The following is a 17,295-nucleotide window of genomic DNA, read 5'->3' as shown; positions in this document are numbered from 1 at the left end:
GTATTCAGGGACACCAGAGCATTCAAGCACCCAAGAGGAGTGCACAGTAAGGATGGTGGTGGTGGCAAAATAGAGGAACGAGATCTTATGAGCAACTTGTTTAGCCGATCGTGCCGACAATGCCCTTTTCTGTCCTTCAGTTATTTTTAAAATAATTTCTTAAGAAAAACACAACAGCTCATCAAATCCTCCATGCAACACCAAAAAAAAAAAAATAATAATTTAATATTTATCCACTAAAACCAGAACAGAAATTCTTTTTAAAAAAGGAATATCATTATAGATTCGTTAGAGAGATCAAAACTGTGATTTGATGACGATGACGGCACACATTAGCATAATGATTCGCCATCACATTATAATGGGGCCTATACATGATAGGAAAATATTGCTTAGAAGACGCTGAACTTCTCCTGAGTTATGCTCACAACGTACAAGATCTACCAACAAAGGAAAAAATCGTCGGGCATGGCCCCTAAAGGAATCCCTTTCTAAATCATTCAGCACCCGCAAAGCTGTCAAAAGCAAACTCGTCCTTGCTGCCACCTCTTCCTTCTTGGCCGAACCTGAAGGAAGATTCCAGTGCATCACCGTCTTGTTTCGCTGCACAGCCTCCGACCCGGCAGTACAGTTCAGATAAATCTGCAATATCTCTTCACACACCGCTGCGAGTTGCTCTTCTATGCTCAACGCCTCGGACATGGATGGATTATCCTTGAGCAAATCTTGGAGCAAGTCAAGGTAATTCTCGTAGGACTCATTCTCAAAATGCACCATTGGAGGATCAGAGATCCCCGCTATAGAGCATCCTCTCTGCATTTTCCTCAGCAGGTTTGTCTCGGAATTCAGTTGGTGGGCATGTGATGCTATTGAGGTAAATATATCAACAAGGATTCTGACATTGGCTGCTGACAAGAACTGCCGGTTCGCTTTGTATAAATCACTTACAACCTGATATGATAAAAAATTTTAAAAAAATCAATATCACCGATAGTCTATTGTGATCTTTGTGCATGACAAACAGTCCACGGGTCAGGCTACCAGTCCACCACACTGTTGGTGAAATCTAAGTGGCAGTGACTGCGAATGGCTGTTCGCAAAATAATGGCAAGTAAAATGCCACCAAAGCAAAAATAATAATAAATGTCGGACAACACTGAGTTTTAGAAAGAAGACAGGATACAATAGGGAATCTTGTTAGGAACTCGTAAAATTCCGACCTTTCGGTACTTCTACAAGATATATTAACAGTTATAGCTGGGGTGTTTAAAAAAATCGACCGAGAAAACCGGAAGAAAATAACCTAAAAAACCAAACCAATTTAAAAATAGAAAAAATCACTCGGTCTCACAAAGCTGAAACCAATTGAACGGGTTCAACCGAATTTGACCCAACTAAAATTAAAAGGGGTATAAATAGAACCTTAACTGAACCCTAAGACACTCTTTTCCTTTTAATTTTTGTTTCAGCCGCCACCCCCTACCCTCTCTCTCTCTCCCCTGTGATTTACCTAATTATTTCATGTATGCTTAACACTTGCAAGATGAACCCTGGCTTCAAATCTCCCATCCAAAGGCCTTTCATTCTGCTCTCTGCTGGGCACTGACAAGCCAGGTTGAAGCAACAAGCTTCTGATAGAAGCTAGGCTAAAGCCCTTCTCGCTTTGTTATACCAAATGATAAAAGAGCCCGTCACTTACGATGGAACGAGATACAGATCGCTGAGAGGTCCAGGGTTAATTAAAGGCTTGACCAATGGGAGAAGAGAAGATGAACGGAAGTCCAAGAGGGGTGAGTCAACTTGGTTTGGTTTGAACCGGTTTTCAATTCAGTATGGGACTATGGGGTTTAATTTTTCAAAAATAACAACTACCGGTTCAGTTGGTTTTTTGGGCCAAAACTGGACAGTGAACATCCCTGGTTATAGCCCTGGACGAACAAAGCATGCAGTTTATACCAAAACATCTAAAATAATAACATTAACAGAAAAAAGAGAAAAAAAAGTAAACAAAAGGGAAATTTCTACTAGAGCCAGTAAAATTCATGAGGATTAAAGTTGCATGCTGATCATTGGCATCTTTCAGAAAATTGGGTAACTACGTCTCTCTTTCCACACACACACACAAATATGCATCATGTATTTTTAACCTTTTGACGCGAGATATATATTTTTTGCAATGTGTACATGGATGCATGGACATCAAATGTAGAATGCAAAAGCATAATTTGTACACAAGCAAGTTTTTTGTCTGTGTGTGTAAGGGAGCGAGAGAGTGAGCGAGGGAACCTGCACAATAAGTAGCTGCACAGCAATATGACTCTTCACTCTTGAGATCACATATGCTGCAGTTTGCAGATTGTCATCCGGAAGATCATCATTAGTGAAGCCATAATCAGAAGACGCATCCACATCCGCATAAAGGTTAGGGCTTTCAGGCATCTCAATGTCATCCATGGTTCTTAAGACCTTCATGAAACCTGGTAACAATGATGCAGCAGCCTCTTTCAGCGCTAGAAAAATCTCTCTCCATTCATCTTCTGAAATCCTGCTGCCCAGTTCACCTGCTAAACGCAACAGCGCAGCAACCCCAGTGCTAGCAGGACCCTTAACAGGACTCCTAACAAATCCCATCAATATAGATACTATGCTTTGTAGTTGAGACCTAATCACATTGAAAAAGCTGACAAATAGGTCAACCAAACACTGGACAGCAACAGCAGAAGTTTCAGAATCCCATGTACTTCTTTCTGGATGAGGCGATGCTGAAGTTGACGAATCCTGATCTTTAAAATCTTTCTTGTCACTGACACCACTGAATATGGGGAAAATAACAGAATTGAAAACAGTGATCCAAAATGAACGTGAAAAAAGATGGCCGTGGTCATTGAGAATGTTAAATAAGACTTCTAGAGCACTCTTTCGAATAGCTGATCTGGGATCAGATGCTAATTCTGATAACCCTGCAACCGTAATGATGAGACATTTAGAACTTACAACAGAAGAGGCCTGCAATTCTTCATAAAATATGTGTCATGCGTCCAAACAGCAGATTCATGTATCTATTCATGCACAAACAAGATAGCTGCCCTCCCATCTTCTGCTTGATGGTTATAAATAAGATCAGCTTATTCCCATTTCCCTACATGTAATGAGGAGCAATTGAACGGGTATGTCGCATCATTCATTTTCATATGATCTGTATCTAGGGTGCTTAAAAACTTATCAATACATGCATGAATTGTCACGTAGGGTTGAAAGAACACATCACAATGGCAGAAAAAAAAAATAAAGAATACAATTCCTGGATGTATATCCAACAACAGTAACTTCTAAATTCAAACTTCAAAGCATAATATAAGGTGCAGGTGTTCTGTGCACATGGCTGGCTATATAATATAATTATACGCAAGGGAGCCAAAAATGAATGTTGAGCTCAGCCATTCACATTTTCATGACATTAATGGCACGCAGAAGTGTTAAGCAGCATATGGCAAGTCTTTCCTTGAAAGAAGGTTACCTGTTAGCAAAGGAATCCAAAAGGACGCATGATCATCTTTGTTGCTATGATTTTCTACATCCAAAGCAACCTCATCTACTATTGGGATGGATAGATCATCAACCCTGCTCTTTACGTTGCAAATAAGTCCTCCATCTGCCAGTTTCAGAGCACAGAATCGGAGAAATGCAATTGCATTGAGGCTCACATCACTATTAAACCTGCTATTTGTGAAGGTGGTGAGGCATCTAACACAGTCAGTGAAAGTTGTCCTCTCTGTCTCAGTTATATAAGGAAAATATTCCCGGACTATTTTTTCCATTGTTTCAAAAGCCAACAGGACAACATTCTTCCGTTCATCAGATGCAGCAACACTAAAAACCTGAGAAAAGAATATCATGGCATCAATGGAACAATTAGAAAAAGAATTGCCCTCCAATCAAAAGCATTTTAAAAGTCAAAAGAATTAACAATTTAGAAAATAAAGCCAAATGCTACCATACCATAAAAACACTTTTCCACCCAGATTTCACATTACTGACACGACTAAGGACCATCTGCGAAATACACCTAACTATTAATTCCCTGATCTCTGTAGAGCTGCTTTTCTGCATAACAATCACAAATGGCCTCAAAAATTCATTCTGGAAGTTGTAATTTGCCAACTCCTCACGCTCTAAAAATTTCATAGCAAGTTGTCTAAGAGAATCCATCACAAAAATTGCAACAGAGAGATTTTCTGACAAGCCAACCGATACAAAAAATTCAGAAAGAACATTCCATATGCGGGACCAAACTAATCTGATGCGGTTCATATTATAATGCCTGCAAAGGGAAAAAAACATAATGTCTTTCATACAGATCCTCATGGAACTTCACGTGGCAATAAAATACTCAAAGGAAAGGGAGAAAGTTCTTACGCAATTTCTACGATTTTTGTGAGGCTAAACACACGAGGATCTGTTGGAGACTGCAACTCAGATATTGAAACTTTGCAAAGAGCTTTCACAAAAGCTACTATTGCTTCACTGTTCAACCTTTGGCTATTAGCAAACACATGGTTCAATTCAAAATTCCCAATCTGGTCGAGCAAATTCAAATTTGAAATGAGGTTAATAATTTGCCCTGGAGTTACAAGTCCTGGAGAATTGACTCCAACAGTGGTGCTATCATATGAACCCCCTCTAACAACAGCCATTACAGCCGGATTCTGGAGAGTTCCCTTTTTCTTTAGAGAAGGATAATCCATTGACTTCAGTGCTTTTTCATCTGTTTCACCATTAGATGGAGTCAAATAAGAGGCATCAGGTGGTGCACCTTCTCCAAGAAGTTGCAGATGCTCAACACGGGAGAGGCAAGTTAAGATATGCTCCCAAGCATCCTGAAGATCGTTGCCATCTTCAATGGCAATTGATATTATTGCCTACATGAAATAAAAGATAATGCATAAAAAAATAGAAAATGTAAATGACTTTGTACAGAAATTGACATCAAATACATGAAGCCTGATGAATTTACAGCACATCTGTTTGACTTGTACTGAAATAACTAGATTAATCCAATCCATTTAAGGCATCACTCTTTCTGTATGACCAGTTATATGCAGTTACAAAAAAAAATTTCTTCCGGGTTGTGCATGTGTGTGGTGGTGGTTCTGGTTCGGGAATCCAGCTCTTGATAATGATCTGGAGATCACATTAAAAATGCTCACCTTCACAGCATCTACATTTTTTAGCTTCATGTCTGCAGCACAGTGGAGGTACGTAAACTTGGCCACAGATGTAACAAAAGCGTCTCTCTGGGTCTGCATACCCATGACTGCAGTAACATGCACAGCACATTGAAACCCCTGTAAGCACTGAGAAGTAGCAAGCCTATCGTCACTCTGATCAAGAGTCATGCTAAATGCAGCAAGCATGGGACCCCAGCAGACCTCAACCATAAACCTCACAATTGCTGCATCTGTTACAACATGATAAATAGACCTGCAACATGAGAATCAAACTATTATTTTTTATACAAGGACTTAAATGTAACTAACATGTCTTTTATAATTTGTGACAGCTCAGGTAAGATAGACACAGAGCCCAAATTGGAAAAAAGAGTGCAGCCACATGAAGAAAACTGTCCCTTCAGAGTAAGGTATATGATAATCATTCTCTGTTTATTACCATATCATAGATACTAGTTTACATAAGAAATTTGTCGTGCCCTCTGTTGGCTAATTCCATCACAGTTAACTAATTTGCCCAAGATTTAGCAAGCGCAAGCACGAGAGAAGGAGAAGGTCAAAATTATCCAAACAGGCAAGGATTAAACCATCCTCCAGTCCCACAAACACCTCACCATCATTCGAGCCTGGTTAATGGATCCTCTGCATTACTACTAGCTGCCATTACCCTTCAAACCGTTTGTCTCCCATTGAGAGTAAAAACACTTTGGTTTTCTTGAAAACCCCACTATCTTGTTTTTTCTCTAAGATTTTAGATTGCCAAGTGGTCCATCGGGGATTAAAAAATAACAAGAGATGTTTTAATGAAACAAAGGTCACCAAGAGTCATGGGACTAAGGTATAGGTTTTCAAACATTAAGTATTAGCTTATAATCACATTCAAAACCCCTGGACTAAGTAATAATTTACTCTAGAAACAATCAACCATGAAACACGTTGTAGCATAGCTTACCCTGATTTTCCTGACTTTGCTTTAAATTGCTCTTGGATACGCCTGATAAGAAGCCCATTTGCACCCAATGCCTTTTCCTCAGTCTGCTTCCCAGTAACTAGATTGAGTATACCATCTAAACCTAATAGCTTATTTAAGCTGTTTGCCTGCTTGCTTTGAGGAACTGAAGAATCAGCACTCATCTTAATTTCATTTTTCACAATTTGATCATAGAGAGTGCCCAGATACTCTTCAGGCAAATCCTTGCCATCATCAATTCCTCTGTTGTTCCGAATAAAATCAGCCTTGCTCATCTGGATGGCACCAGTTTCAGAACAGAAGTTAGAAGATTGTCACTACATTCATTTATGCACAATTGACAATACGATGCCCAGCTGTAGACAATTTTTTAACGTGTGGAGAAGAAATTTTACTAGAATTTGTTATTATGTGATTTATATTTCTCCATTTGCATTTTTAATAATTTTCAAAGTCACAAAAAAATGACAAGGAAACTAGCTATGAAGATGATTTACCATTACAAAAAAGGTAATGTTATTACGCACATCCTGAATTATTTATCATCAAGTCTAATCTACTGATTCAACAGACCAAAAGTTGAAAATTGTCTGAAAATCATCCTGGAGTGTGGAATAACTATCAGGACCGAAGCCAAAGCACAACTTTTATCAACTTATCATAAAAAGGAGGTTGAAAAGCAAAATTCACTAGTCATGACAGTGGCCAGAGATAAAAGGGAAGGGGTTTTGCAAGCAAACCTTATCCTTCACCATGCTGTTATGTGCATCAGTGTTGAGCATTATCACAGAGTACGCAAGAACATAAGCAGTATCTGCACTGGTAAATGAATTTGGATTGCATTTACAATAGCGCTCAGCAAACTTTTCCATGATACGATCAATCTTCTGTGCCTCTCCAGGTAACCTGAAGCCCCGTAAGAAAAACCTTATTGCTTCACCAAAATCCATTTCTTTAAAGTTGAATGAGTCTACATAAGCATGCATAACTCTCAAACAAAACTCATCCCTCTCGCCCAAATAGTCACCAATCACAGTTTCGTTCAAGCCAGTAGTGTTTTTCAGGAAGGTGGCAACTTCTTCAGGAGAACTGCCAACTTTTTTGGCATTTATCAGAAACTCGATGCCCTTGGAAGGTTTCCTATTGAATATGGAGATACCTTTCTGCATTTAACACAGTAAATTTGTCACCAAACGGTTAAGCAGGCCCATTTCTTATAAAGTGTGACAAGGCAGGAAAAAAACGGTGGCACAAGAAGTATACCTATATGATACTAATAAAAGAGCAACCAGTTCAATATCAGTACCCTATACCACATATGGCCATCCCTTGCAAAAGAAAAAAAAAAATGCCAACCTGGAGTTCAATTTTATATGCCCGGCGTTGTTCAAGGGTAGCAGCATCAGACATTTCAGAGTTCACTTCTGAATGCAAATCATAATCAGAGGCACTTGCATCTTCTCCATTCAGAGTTGAATGATTCTCAGTTGAAGTAGAGCTTTCAGAGCTCTTAGGTAGATAAGAATCTCCAGTTCTCAACTTTTGATCCATCCAAGCACCCATTGACCTGATGATGCTAACCAAGCATTTCACAGATTCATGCCTAAAAGTAATATCCTGGACCGAGGACAAAGTCGTTGTTGAACCAGGAGGCGGTCCTAGAGCAGTTTTCAGAAGACCATTGACAATCCTGTAAATATCTGATGGAATTATAAGTGTTTTAATACATTTTTTAAAAATACATGACATAAAGAAATGACAATAGAGATAAAATAAAAGACATGGTATGTCTACAAACAAGAGATAGAATCCACCAAATGAGGCTTTCCAATATCAATTAAAGAGATCTCATAAAATTCTAGGCCCATCATAGCATAAGATGACTGATCCATATACAAACTACACTATCCTTGTCTTCTGAAAATTTACAAGCATTTAACTATTCAAGTTTCACAACTTCTTGAACAGATGCATATAAATTGCAACTAAGACATGAGTAATAACAGATGCATATGTAATACCTTTCGTAAATGTTTGGAGCATCCACATCGCAGTCATAGTTTATGAAAATATCAACAATGATCTGGGAATCCTGGCTGATTTTGTCCAAAAAATTCAGGACAGTCATTTTCTGTAAGAAGCTAGGCTGGTTAACATTCTCAAGTACTCGAAGGACAAGCATGGGAAAGAATATCCCAATTTCTTCCTTCAATCCAGATCTGAATTTAACTAACAACAGCATAAAAATTGAGCACTGAAGCTGGAAAATAGCCATAACTGACAATGCAGTGTTCTTTATTAGTGACAAGCATAGGAATTGCTTAATAGCGTTGAGAAACCTGTACCAAATAGAAGAAAATGTTATACTCTTCACCAAAGAAAAAGGAACATGAAAATGGTGCCAAAAAATAGTTCATTTACAGCTCATGATGGAAAAATCGGAGCTATATATTCAAAATATTCATAGAAAAGCCGTATAGAATTTGTAAGAGGAATTAAAAATTAAAATAAAATGAACCAAAATAGAAAACAGCAAGGGCTTTCTACATTGAAATAAAATTTCATAGCTAACAGTAGACAATAATGATATATGCGTAATGGCTGGAGTTCAAAAAACTGTGAAAGGATGTATTCGTGACTTGCCTTTCATTATTTCGCCAAATTGGACCTCCATTGTCCATGATCACCTTAAGCAACTCAAGAGATAAAATCTTCCCTCTCAAAAGAATTTGATCATCTGGGGTCTCCTGAGATGAGAACTTCATTGACAATTTGCAAATATTCCTAAAGAGAAGAAACCCATCTTCCCTAATCTTACTCCCCCCAACTTCACCACCGCCACCGCCACCGCCACTGACACCCACACCAACATCCGTATCAGCTTCACCTTTTGCTTCCTTATTGCCCAATTCACTTTTATGACCCCCTTCAGCTGTTTTATCATCATCATCGCCAGCACCGGCACTACCATTTCGGAGTTCATCAGACGGTTGATTGTGCAGCAGCAACTTATCATCAGGAACCCCTTCACTCGCTGCCATGACCTCATTAACAAAATTCTGACAGAAATGAATAGAACTCCCTTCATTCAAATTCTTATCAGTAAACTGTAACAGTTCACCAACAGAAACCGTTTTAACATTAACATCCATAGAATCCTCCTCCACTCTAGTAAAAACAGCAAGCATAATCTGTGCAAGTACCGATTTGGCACAGATCTGATTGGTCCCATTCAACCCACCAAGATAAACATTATAACAAGTTCTAACAATATGCACTAAACATTCACCACGAATCAAAACACAAGGAGATCGAACAGCAGCTAGCAAAACTCTGAGCACAGAAAGCTCAACAGCTTCGTCGCCAATACCACAAACCTTACAAACACTCTCAATTATCTTCAAAATGATGAGACTCGAGGGGGTATGATTGATCTCACCTCGGATAAGGCCAGAGGAAAACAATTTGAAAAGGCATTCGAGTGCGGGATCGACGACCTTGGGGTAAGCAGAGTCTAAGGCTAGAAGAATGGGATTGAGAACAAGATTGGCATCGGAAGGGGAGAGGGAGAAGAGAGGAGAGTGTGAACTAGAAATAGAAATAGAAATAGAATCGGCGGGGAGTGATTCGAGCTTGTCGAGGACAGATTTGCAGGAGGAAACGAGGTGGGAGTGCTTCCTCCAGGCAGCGTTTTTAACGATCTTGTCGAGACAAGGGCCCAAGGCACGACCGCAGCTAGAAGGACCGCCTAGGTTTTGTGAAGCTGACATTTTGGTGATAAAAAGCGATGACGATGTGCTTTATTCATTCATTCATTCATTTGAGAGATGCAGATCTAGAAGTAATACTACTACCACTACATGTTTTCGTTGCAGGGAGAGAGATATTTGAATTGAAATGAATTTGGGAGAAGAAGAGAAGACGGTGGGTGGAGAAGGAGGAGGAGGAGGAGGAGCTGATAGATTAATTGCGGATTTGATGAAGGGCCGAGCCGAGAAATTGGGAAATTAAAATCTGTCTATAAATTAAAATCGTATTCAAAAAAACACGTGCTCACTAAGTTAAATATTTGTTGTTGTGGGTTTATCACGTGCCCACGAAGTTAAATATAGTAAGCAAGCATTCCTCGCTGTTGTTTATTAGAAGAGGGGAACCACCGAGGGAATCCATGCCAATCATTTTTCCTTCCATCATTTTGTCATCAAGTAGCCTCTCTCCAATGCATGCTGACGACCAGAGCACGGTGCTTGTCCTGACTGGTGCAGGGACACCCGGAACTATTTTTGCACTTTACACCAAGGGGACCTACTGTCCTCCTCCTACCTTCGTATCAAAATTACACGTTTATGCACCCTGGTGTTTGGTGCCGCAGTTCAGATTATGTTTCCAAAAAATTTAAAATTTTTTTTTTTTTTTTGTTAAAATTAGATATGATTTGTATTTTTTTGATCGTTTTGATGTACTGATATCAAAAATAATTTTTTAAAAATAAAAAAAAATCATTGGCATGCATTTCGCACAAAAAATTATTTGAAAAGTAACTGCTACCACACTGCCAAACTGGCGGGTAGAACATGATTTTATTTTGGTGGAACCTATTATAAATTGAGGTTACACCTAATATTTAACAAAAACAAAAAAATTGAGCTTCGTAAATAGCAACTTACCTCAATTTTTTCAAAATAAAGAGTAATGTAGGGAGACAAAACATAAAAAAAAAAAAAAAAAAAAAAAAAAAAAAAGAGATCTAACGAAGGCAATGCAGAAAGAAAAAAAGGCACCATCACCTACCTTTTTCGTTGTTGTCACAAGAACTGTCTTCAGTCATTATCAACAACAGCACCACCACCATCAAAGAGAAGAAAACAGCGTAGGGTAGCCTGCTCTTTCTCTTTTTCTTCTTCTTCTTTAGCTGCATTTCCCCGTCTCCATTGTTCATGAACCGGACCGGATTCAGCCTAAACTTAAATACATTGGATTGAGTCCGAGCTAGTAAAATAAAAAAAAATCCAATAAAAATTTCTCAATTTTGTGTTTTATTCAAAAAAAAAAAATCTAATGTTTAATATTATTCAATGGCACTATATAATTACATTAAAAGAAAATCACATGATAACATAGCATTTGTAAAATTTGATCACAATCTCATTTTTATTCCTGATGATATTTTACCTGACATTGTTGCAACTCAGGAAGCCATGGAAACTATAGTTTTTGTCGTATGGATTTCATACTTGATGGAATTACAGATAGTTTAATGAAACAACAAAAAATATTTTATATAAAACATTGTTTATTTCATGATGTTATAGCAGTAATTAAACCTACAATATTTCAATTAAAAATCATCAATATTAATATATATATATATAATTATTTTATAACCTCAATTTCAAAAACATTATTAACCAAACACATTAAAATATTTTTTATTCAATTACAATTTTAATCATAATTTTAATCAAATATATATATATTTTACTAAAGTAGCTTTAACTAAAAATATTTTTTATAAAATATTTTTTTTAAATCACAGCCACACAAAAGCTATTCTTATTATTGCTCGGTAAGTGTGTGTCCATCCTCCTCTGCTCATCAGCATTCCTTTACCGCCAAATGGGATTCCACAGACCTGGATTCGGACACTTTGACTGAGGATTCCTATTACACCTGGCAGTCATAGGTGCTGCTGCTGCTATTGTTGGCAGATTGTGCATTAGTAAGCACATCTTTTCGTAATCATAGCAAAAGAATTGGGATCTCTAATGAATGAAGGCTCGTGAGCATTATTGGGTCACTAAAAACTGGATGTTCATTTCTCAATTAAACACACAGATTTCTTCTCGTCGCATTTCATTTTCAATACACATCGTTCACTCAAACATGGTAAAGTTTTTAAGCATCTAAAGAATTGAGTTCAAAATTCGCAGATCAAAACTGGGGATTCTCAATTTGCTGCTATAGCTGCAGGTTCCAAGGGAGGTTGATCCTTGTTCAGTGCTTCCCAGTCTATTTCCCTCAGTACTCCAAACCTCTCCTTCAATGTCACAAACTCAGCCTGGGAAGAAACCATATCCCCACTTCCAGCTTGATGGAGCAGGATTATGCTAGAGCCCATGTCTGGACCATGGAGTTTTCCGGTTAGCAACACTCGGAGAGGCATGAAAAGAGATTTCCCCTAACATAAAGATGGGAAACAAGTAGTGTTTATAGAGTTCAGAGACATAATTACATAACATAAGAGGTACGATTAAAGCTGAATATTCAATTAGGGCACACCTTCAGCTTCATTGTTTTTCCAAAATTCTTTACCCACTTCTGCCAACCAGAATGGCCTTCGTCCAGGGCATTAAGGAGTTCGCCACTGTCATATGCAGCTAACAACCCGGATGAGACCTCAGAAAGCTTATTTTGTATCATAACTTTACCTTCAGGACTGCAGACAACGCAAAAAAATTTAGTTAACCAGTACTACACTGATACGATATAAGAAATCAACGCCAGCTAAAAATCCTATGATGAACTTGATGAAATCATCAACCAAACACCTAATCAACCAAAAAACTTATCAACCAACTCCTGTTCCACACTTGGATGCAACTCAAAAGCCCTTACCTCGAGTGAGCCCAGACATGTGCGACCAATTTTTTAAAAAAGCTTTTGTTGAAACATACAAATACTCCTGTCCCGATTTACTTGTGAGATACCATCAATCTACAGGTCACCACATGTGTTCATGAACTTACAGAGCAACAAAGAGTTACTTAGCCCAGTTGCCCAAATATAATACAATCTCAAAAGCCTTTTCAAGACCTACAGTTGACAATATCTCCAGTCTCTGTCCTTCGGGAGAATGATGATGCATAAAAGCAAGTTGATGAGACCAGCAAACCACACGCCCAGTCACAAAAAAATTCAGACCAGAAAGTTACGACTATTGGCAAATAGAATGATAAATATGTAATGTTTAAGAGTGGGAAGTACAAGAATCACCTTGATAAAGTAGCGTGTAAAGGATATGATAGCAAATTTGAGAGCACTTTGTCTGAATCAGTTACCAACTCAATCCCATCCTTGAGAAGCAGAACTGCCTCCTGCATGCAGAAAGTTATGCCATTACTATCATACACTTTTCTATACATGACTAAAATGCAGAGTTGTCATAGGGGGAAGTTCATGTGAGGAGTGGGAAACTTGAGCATGGCAAAACACCTCTACAGATTTAGAAAAATAGTATCCCGTTCATATCTCATTTTATAACATAATTTGTGATAGCATCTTTCTTTTGTATGGCAATTCAGCTACTACATTTTGCTAATTTAAATTCCATTCTGTGACTGCAACAATTGATCAATGACAGATATTTCCAGGTAACACTGAAGTTGATGAGAAGTGCCACTTAAACCAATCTTCATAAGACCAGCATTCAGCTAACACAGACTATAAATGTTTATGGGAATTTATATATAGCAGTAGAACATGTCTTACTTCTATAAATGGTCCTTCTGACTCTGCGAGAATGCCACTGCTTTTCCAGCGTTCACCAACAAGTTTGTTCAGTTTATCTGATGGAAGTGCTCTTAAATGTTGGCCATTCATCCACCTTTAGTTTATAGAGATATACTGGGTTAGCTTGCTTACTTAACATTTCACTGCTTCACAAAAGGGCTATATTTCTAATTGCTCTGCAATTCATCAATCTTCCCAGGGAAAAAAAAGGCCATGGAACAGGCAGTATCCAAAGTGAAACCTGGAAATCAAAATTATTCCAGAATCCAAAGGGAAATACAAGAGCATGCACACAATTTAAAAGCCACTTCCAAATCAGGGCATACTAGCCAAAGTGCTCTAGATTTATAGCAACTGAAGAGACATGATTACCTCAACTTGGTCGAATCAAAAACAGCGCCGCTTTTGTTAACACGACCAATTGAGAATTTTTCAACTGTTAAATGAAGTTCAAGTAAGATACGGTTATGAAATACACCAAAAAAAGCTACATGCAAGACAGTTTCATAGAATGATATGTGATGAAATCACTGACCAAGTTGCTCAAGGGTAAAAAATTCATTTTCTGTTCCATCACCCCAACCTAAAAGTGCCAAGTAATTCACCATTGCCTGGGGCAGATAACCCATCTCCCTGTACTGTTAAAAGTAATTGTTTCAGATAAACAGAAATAAAAACAATGAGCCCATGAGAACAAAGAATTAATGTCCACATATTATACCTAAGCAATAACCAAAGAAACGAAGATAAGCTGCAGTGACCAATAGATACCTGACCCACTGAAGTTGCACCATGTCGTTTTGATAATTTACTTCTATCAGGTGCAAGAATTAAAGAAACATGTGCAAAGTGAGGCATGGGGAATCCAAGGGCCTGTGACAAAATTCAATAGAGAGGCCCCATATTATTCAAAGAAGAGGGATTGCCTTAAGGCAATGAAAGAATCATTTCTGTACGTTCAAGATGGTACACAATGATACCTTGTATATTAGTGCTTGCCTGAGAGTATTTGGTAAATGCTCTTCAGCTCTGAAATTCAAGAGTTAACAGTAAGATGACAAAATATGCCAGACAGAACCCACTAACAAAACATTAGGGCCCAGAATGCAGTAAGCTAGACAAATATAAGCACGTATATTATCTTCAAAAATTTTGATCAGCTAAAATAATCACCTAATAACATGTGAGATAGCCATGGTAGCATCATCAACAGTGACACAAAAGTTGTACACAGGTTGTCCATTGCTCCTCATGATCACAAAATCTCCAAGTGTGTCATAATTCCAACTAACCTTCAAGACACTATCAAATAAAGTTAGAAGCCCATAAAACTAAGAATTTCATTAAAAAAAGGAATTGGCAATCTTGAATGATGCTATGCATGCCCAATTTGTTAATCCAGCAATAAAAACTCGAGTGGTAACCTCAACCTTCCACCCCTTTTCTCTTTATTGCTAAGTCATGTAGACACAAAAATGCAATTATAATCATTCTCAAGTATATATATAAATTAGATGGCAATGGTAAGACAATCAAAATAGAAGATTGATTAAACTTACCTCGCCCCTAATAAGATCATTAATTGTCAAACGCCCTTCCTTAGGCACACGAAATCTATACGTGTATGGAGTTCCCTTTGCCAGCTCTTCCTGTACTTCATCATCTGTTGCATTAGCCCACTTTCCTGTGTATACTGGAGGCAGTTGCTTCAATTTTGCAATCTCCTTCATTTGCTCAAGTTCCTGGCGAGAAATTATAGCACAAATCTATTAGTTGAGCACATATTCTGTCAAATCATCAAAAGATCATAGCTTTTTGTCTTTGGCCTTACTATTTTTTAATCACCATCCCAGGAACAGATCAGATGAGACTTAATTGCATCAGATCTCTAACTTTTTTTATTAAAGTTTATTACACGAGATCTTTCCATTCCAAGCTCCATTTTATGAGCAAATAGTAATACTCGAGACTAGATAAGCATTGACAAAGAGAAAAGCACTACAAAATACAGATTCTCACAGATAAGGAACAATAGCTACCTCATTAGAGCAGAAGCAGCGATAAACATGACCAGATTCTACAAGTTTCTCAGCATGCTGCTTATAGAGAGAATTCCTCTCTGATTGCCGATATGGACCATAGTCTCCACCAACCCCAGGACCTATGAAACAATTACAGGATAAGAGTTCTGAGAATTTAATCAGATGTTCCACAATTGACAGGTGCCATAGAATGAAAAAGAAAAGCACAAGTGGCAACGTAAGACTACCAATTAAAAGTAAAACATGGATGATTAGGCAAATGAGATTCATTTGAAAAAAAAAAAAAACCACAGTTACAGGTACAATTGCATCAATTACCTTCATCCCAGTCAAGACCAAGCCAAGAAAGATCCCGAAGCACTGCCTCCTCGGATTCTTTAGTCGACCTCTCCAAGTCAGTATCCTCAATCCTCAACACAAATTTCCCACCTTTAGACCTAAAACCGAAAAAAGAGTGATAACCCATTTCATCCACTCAACTTGCAAACAAACAAATAATTAAATTAAATAAAAAAAGAAGAAAAGAGAAGGGAGCCAGATCACCTAGCGAAGAGATAATTAAAGAGAGCAGTTCTAGCACCACCAACATGAAGGTTTCCAGTAGGCGAGGGAGCAAAACGGACTCTAACCTGTTCTTTTTCAGTACTAGCAATGGCAGAGACTGAAAATCGTCTTCTAGTTGGAAAAAGGAAAGAGACTTTGTGGTTGTAAATGGAGGATGAAGAACGTAGAATGGGAAACGAAATTTCAGGGATAACCCTGATTCTCATCCATGGCGTCCCTGCTATTATACTATTCGCCATTACTTTTTAATCCTTCTGATGATGATGGATTGATGACCCACGGAACACGAGATATAACAGAGAGGACATCCGCTTCCGGCCGCTTATGTACCACTTTTACCCTCATCTATTTCTTTTTTCTTGTTATTATTAATTTGTTTAGAATAACGATATTTTTATTATTATTATTATTAACCTATGCTAAAACAATTGTTTCTTAAAAAAATTTAGGAAATAAATTTTTTTTTACCCTCGGCTATTTCTTATGTATTTTACCCTCAGTTATTTCTTCTTCTCCTTCTTTTTATATGATAAGGAGAAAATAAATTAATAAAAAAAATTATATTATATAAAAATTGAATGATAATAAAATTTTTTTTTTGAGGTTGGATCGGGTTTAAATTTTCTTTTTTTAGTATTGAGTTTTGCTGTCACCAAGACTCAAAGGTATTGAATCACACCCAAATGTTATTGTGTTTGGTTACGAAGCTAGACCTATCAATATTTTTTTACTAAAAAATAGCAAAGGTAATGCCCTCTAACATTACAATGTTGTCCATAACGCAAATTTTTATGTTTACTTACGGCGCAATGAGTCTATATTCATAGTAAATACATAGTATTTTTCCTACTCCTTTTAAAATATAGTATAATATTTAATATACAAAAAAATCATATTATAAAATAAGTTCTAATTATAGAAAACTCTAAAAGTCATTGTGAATTACCATAGAGAATTGTATCATAGCCTCTCACATTTTATT

At 37.6% G+C, this 17,295-nt stretch overlaps 2 protein-coding genes across 6 annotated transcripts; both read right to left on the bottom strand.

Moving 5' to 3' along the window:
- Window positions 1-207: 207 nt before the first annotated feature.
- Window positions 208-10,213, bottom strand: LOC118032274 (brefeldin A-inhibited guanine nucleotide-exchange protein 1). 3 transcript variants are annotated; one of them, XM_035036929.2, is made up of 11 exons: window positions 8,842-10,210; window positions 8,220-8,537; window positions 7,555-7,888; window positions 6,939-7,361; window positions 6,181-6,473; window positions 5,208-5,481; window positions 4,417-4,919; window positions 4,000-4,321; window positions 3,518-3,878; window positions 2,287-2,960; window positions 208-951 (listed from the first exon to the last, which is right to left on the bottom strand). In XM_035036929.2, exons 1-11 carry the CDS (start codon window positions 9,966-9,968, stop codon window positions 352-354), a joined length of 5,229 nt encoding a protein of 1,742 aa, XP_034892820.1. In that variant the 5' UTR covers window positions 9,969-10,210; the 3' UTR covers window positions 208-351. The 3 variants fall into 3 exon arrangements, with proteins under 3 accessions (XP_034892820.1, XP_034892821.1, XP_073267349.1); XM_073411248.1 differs by lacking the exon at window positions 208-951 and adding an exon at window positions 1,162-1,928 and having other exon boundaries at window positions 8,842-10,213; XM_035036930.2 differs by lacking the exon at window positions 8,842-10,210 and having other exon boundaries at window positions 7,555-7,898; window positions 8,220-8,407.
- A 1,800-nt stretch (window positions 10,214-12,013) lies between these two features.
- On the bottom strand, window positions 12,014-16,628 carry LOC118032275 (glutamate--tRNA ligase, chloroplastic/mitochondrial). Of its 3 annotated transcripts, XM_073411553.1 has the most exons (14): window positions 16,293-16,626; window positions 16,068-16,186; window positions 15,747-15,868; window positions 15,267-15,449; window positions 14,881-14,999; window positions 14,688-14,736; window positions 14,479-14,580; window positions 14,243-14,345; window positions 14,080-14,143; window positions 13,687-13,801; window positions 13,192-13,292; window positions 13,016-13,036; window positions 12,478-12,634; window positions 12,014-12,376 (listed from the first exon to the last, which is right to left on the bottom strand). In XM_073411553.1, the coding sequence occupies exons 1-14, from the start codon at window positions 16,550-16,552 to the stop codon at window positions 12,146-12,148; spliced, it is 1,746 nt and encodes a 581-aa protein (XP_073267654.1). In that variant the 5' UTR covers window positions 16,553-16,626; the 3' UTR covers window positions 12,014-12,145. The 3 variants fall into 3 exon arrangements, with proteins under 3 accessions (XP_073267654.1, XP_034892822.1, XP_073267655.1); XM_035036931.2 differs by lacking the exon at window positions 13,016-13,036 and having other exon boundaries at window positions 16,293-16,624; XM_073411554.1 differs by lacking the exon at window positions 12,014-12,376 and having other exon boundaries at window positions 13,016-13,041; window positions 16,293-16,628.
- Between the last annotated feature and the right edge of the window lie 667 nt (window positions 16,629-17,295).

This window comes from Populus alba, chromosome 9 (assembly GCF_005239225.2).
Source record: "Populus alba chromosome 9, ASM523922v2, whole genome shotgun sequence".
Taxonomy (NCBI): Eukaryota; Viridiplantae; Streptophyta; class Magnoliopsida; order Malpighiales; family Salicaceae; genus Populus; species Populus alba.
The sequence above is the reverse complement of the archived record's forward strand: the minus strand, read 5'-3'. Positions and strand labels throughout refer to the sequence as shown.

Excerpts from the sequence above, each read along its gene's own strand:
- LOC118032274 (XM_035036929.2), bottom strand. The coding sequence starts at position 9,968 with ATGTCAGCTTCACAAAACCTAGGCGGTCCTTCTAGCTGCGGTCGTGCC. Across the intron at positions 8,538-8,841 it reads ATTTGGCGAAATAATGAAAG|GTTTCTCAACGCTATTAAGC; the intron begins GCAAGTCACGAA and ends TATTTGGTACAG. Across the intron at positions 5,482-6,180 it reads GCAAAGTCAGGAAAATCAGG|GTCTATTTATCATGTTGTAA; the intron begins GTAAGCTATGCT and ends CTCATGTTGCAG.
- LOC118032275 (XM_073411553.1), bottom strand. The coding sequence starts at position 16,552 with ATGGCGAATAGTATAATAGCAGGGACGCCATGGATGAGAATCAGGGTT. Across the intron at positions 13,802-14,079 it reads TTTGATTCGACCAAGTTGAG|GTGGATGAATGGCCAACATT; the intron begins GTAATCATGTCT and ends TATAAACTAAAG. Across the intron at positions 13,293-13,686 it reads CAGAAGGACCATTTATAGAA|GAGGCAGTTCTGCTTCTCAA; the intron begins GTAAGACATGTT and ends TTCTGCATGCAG.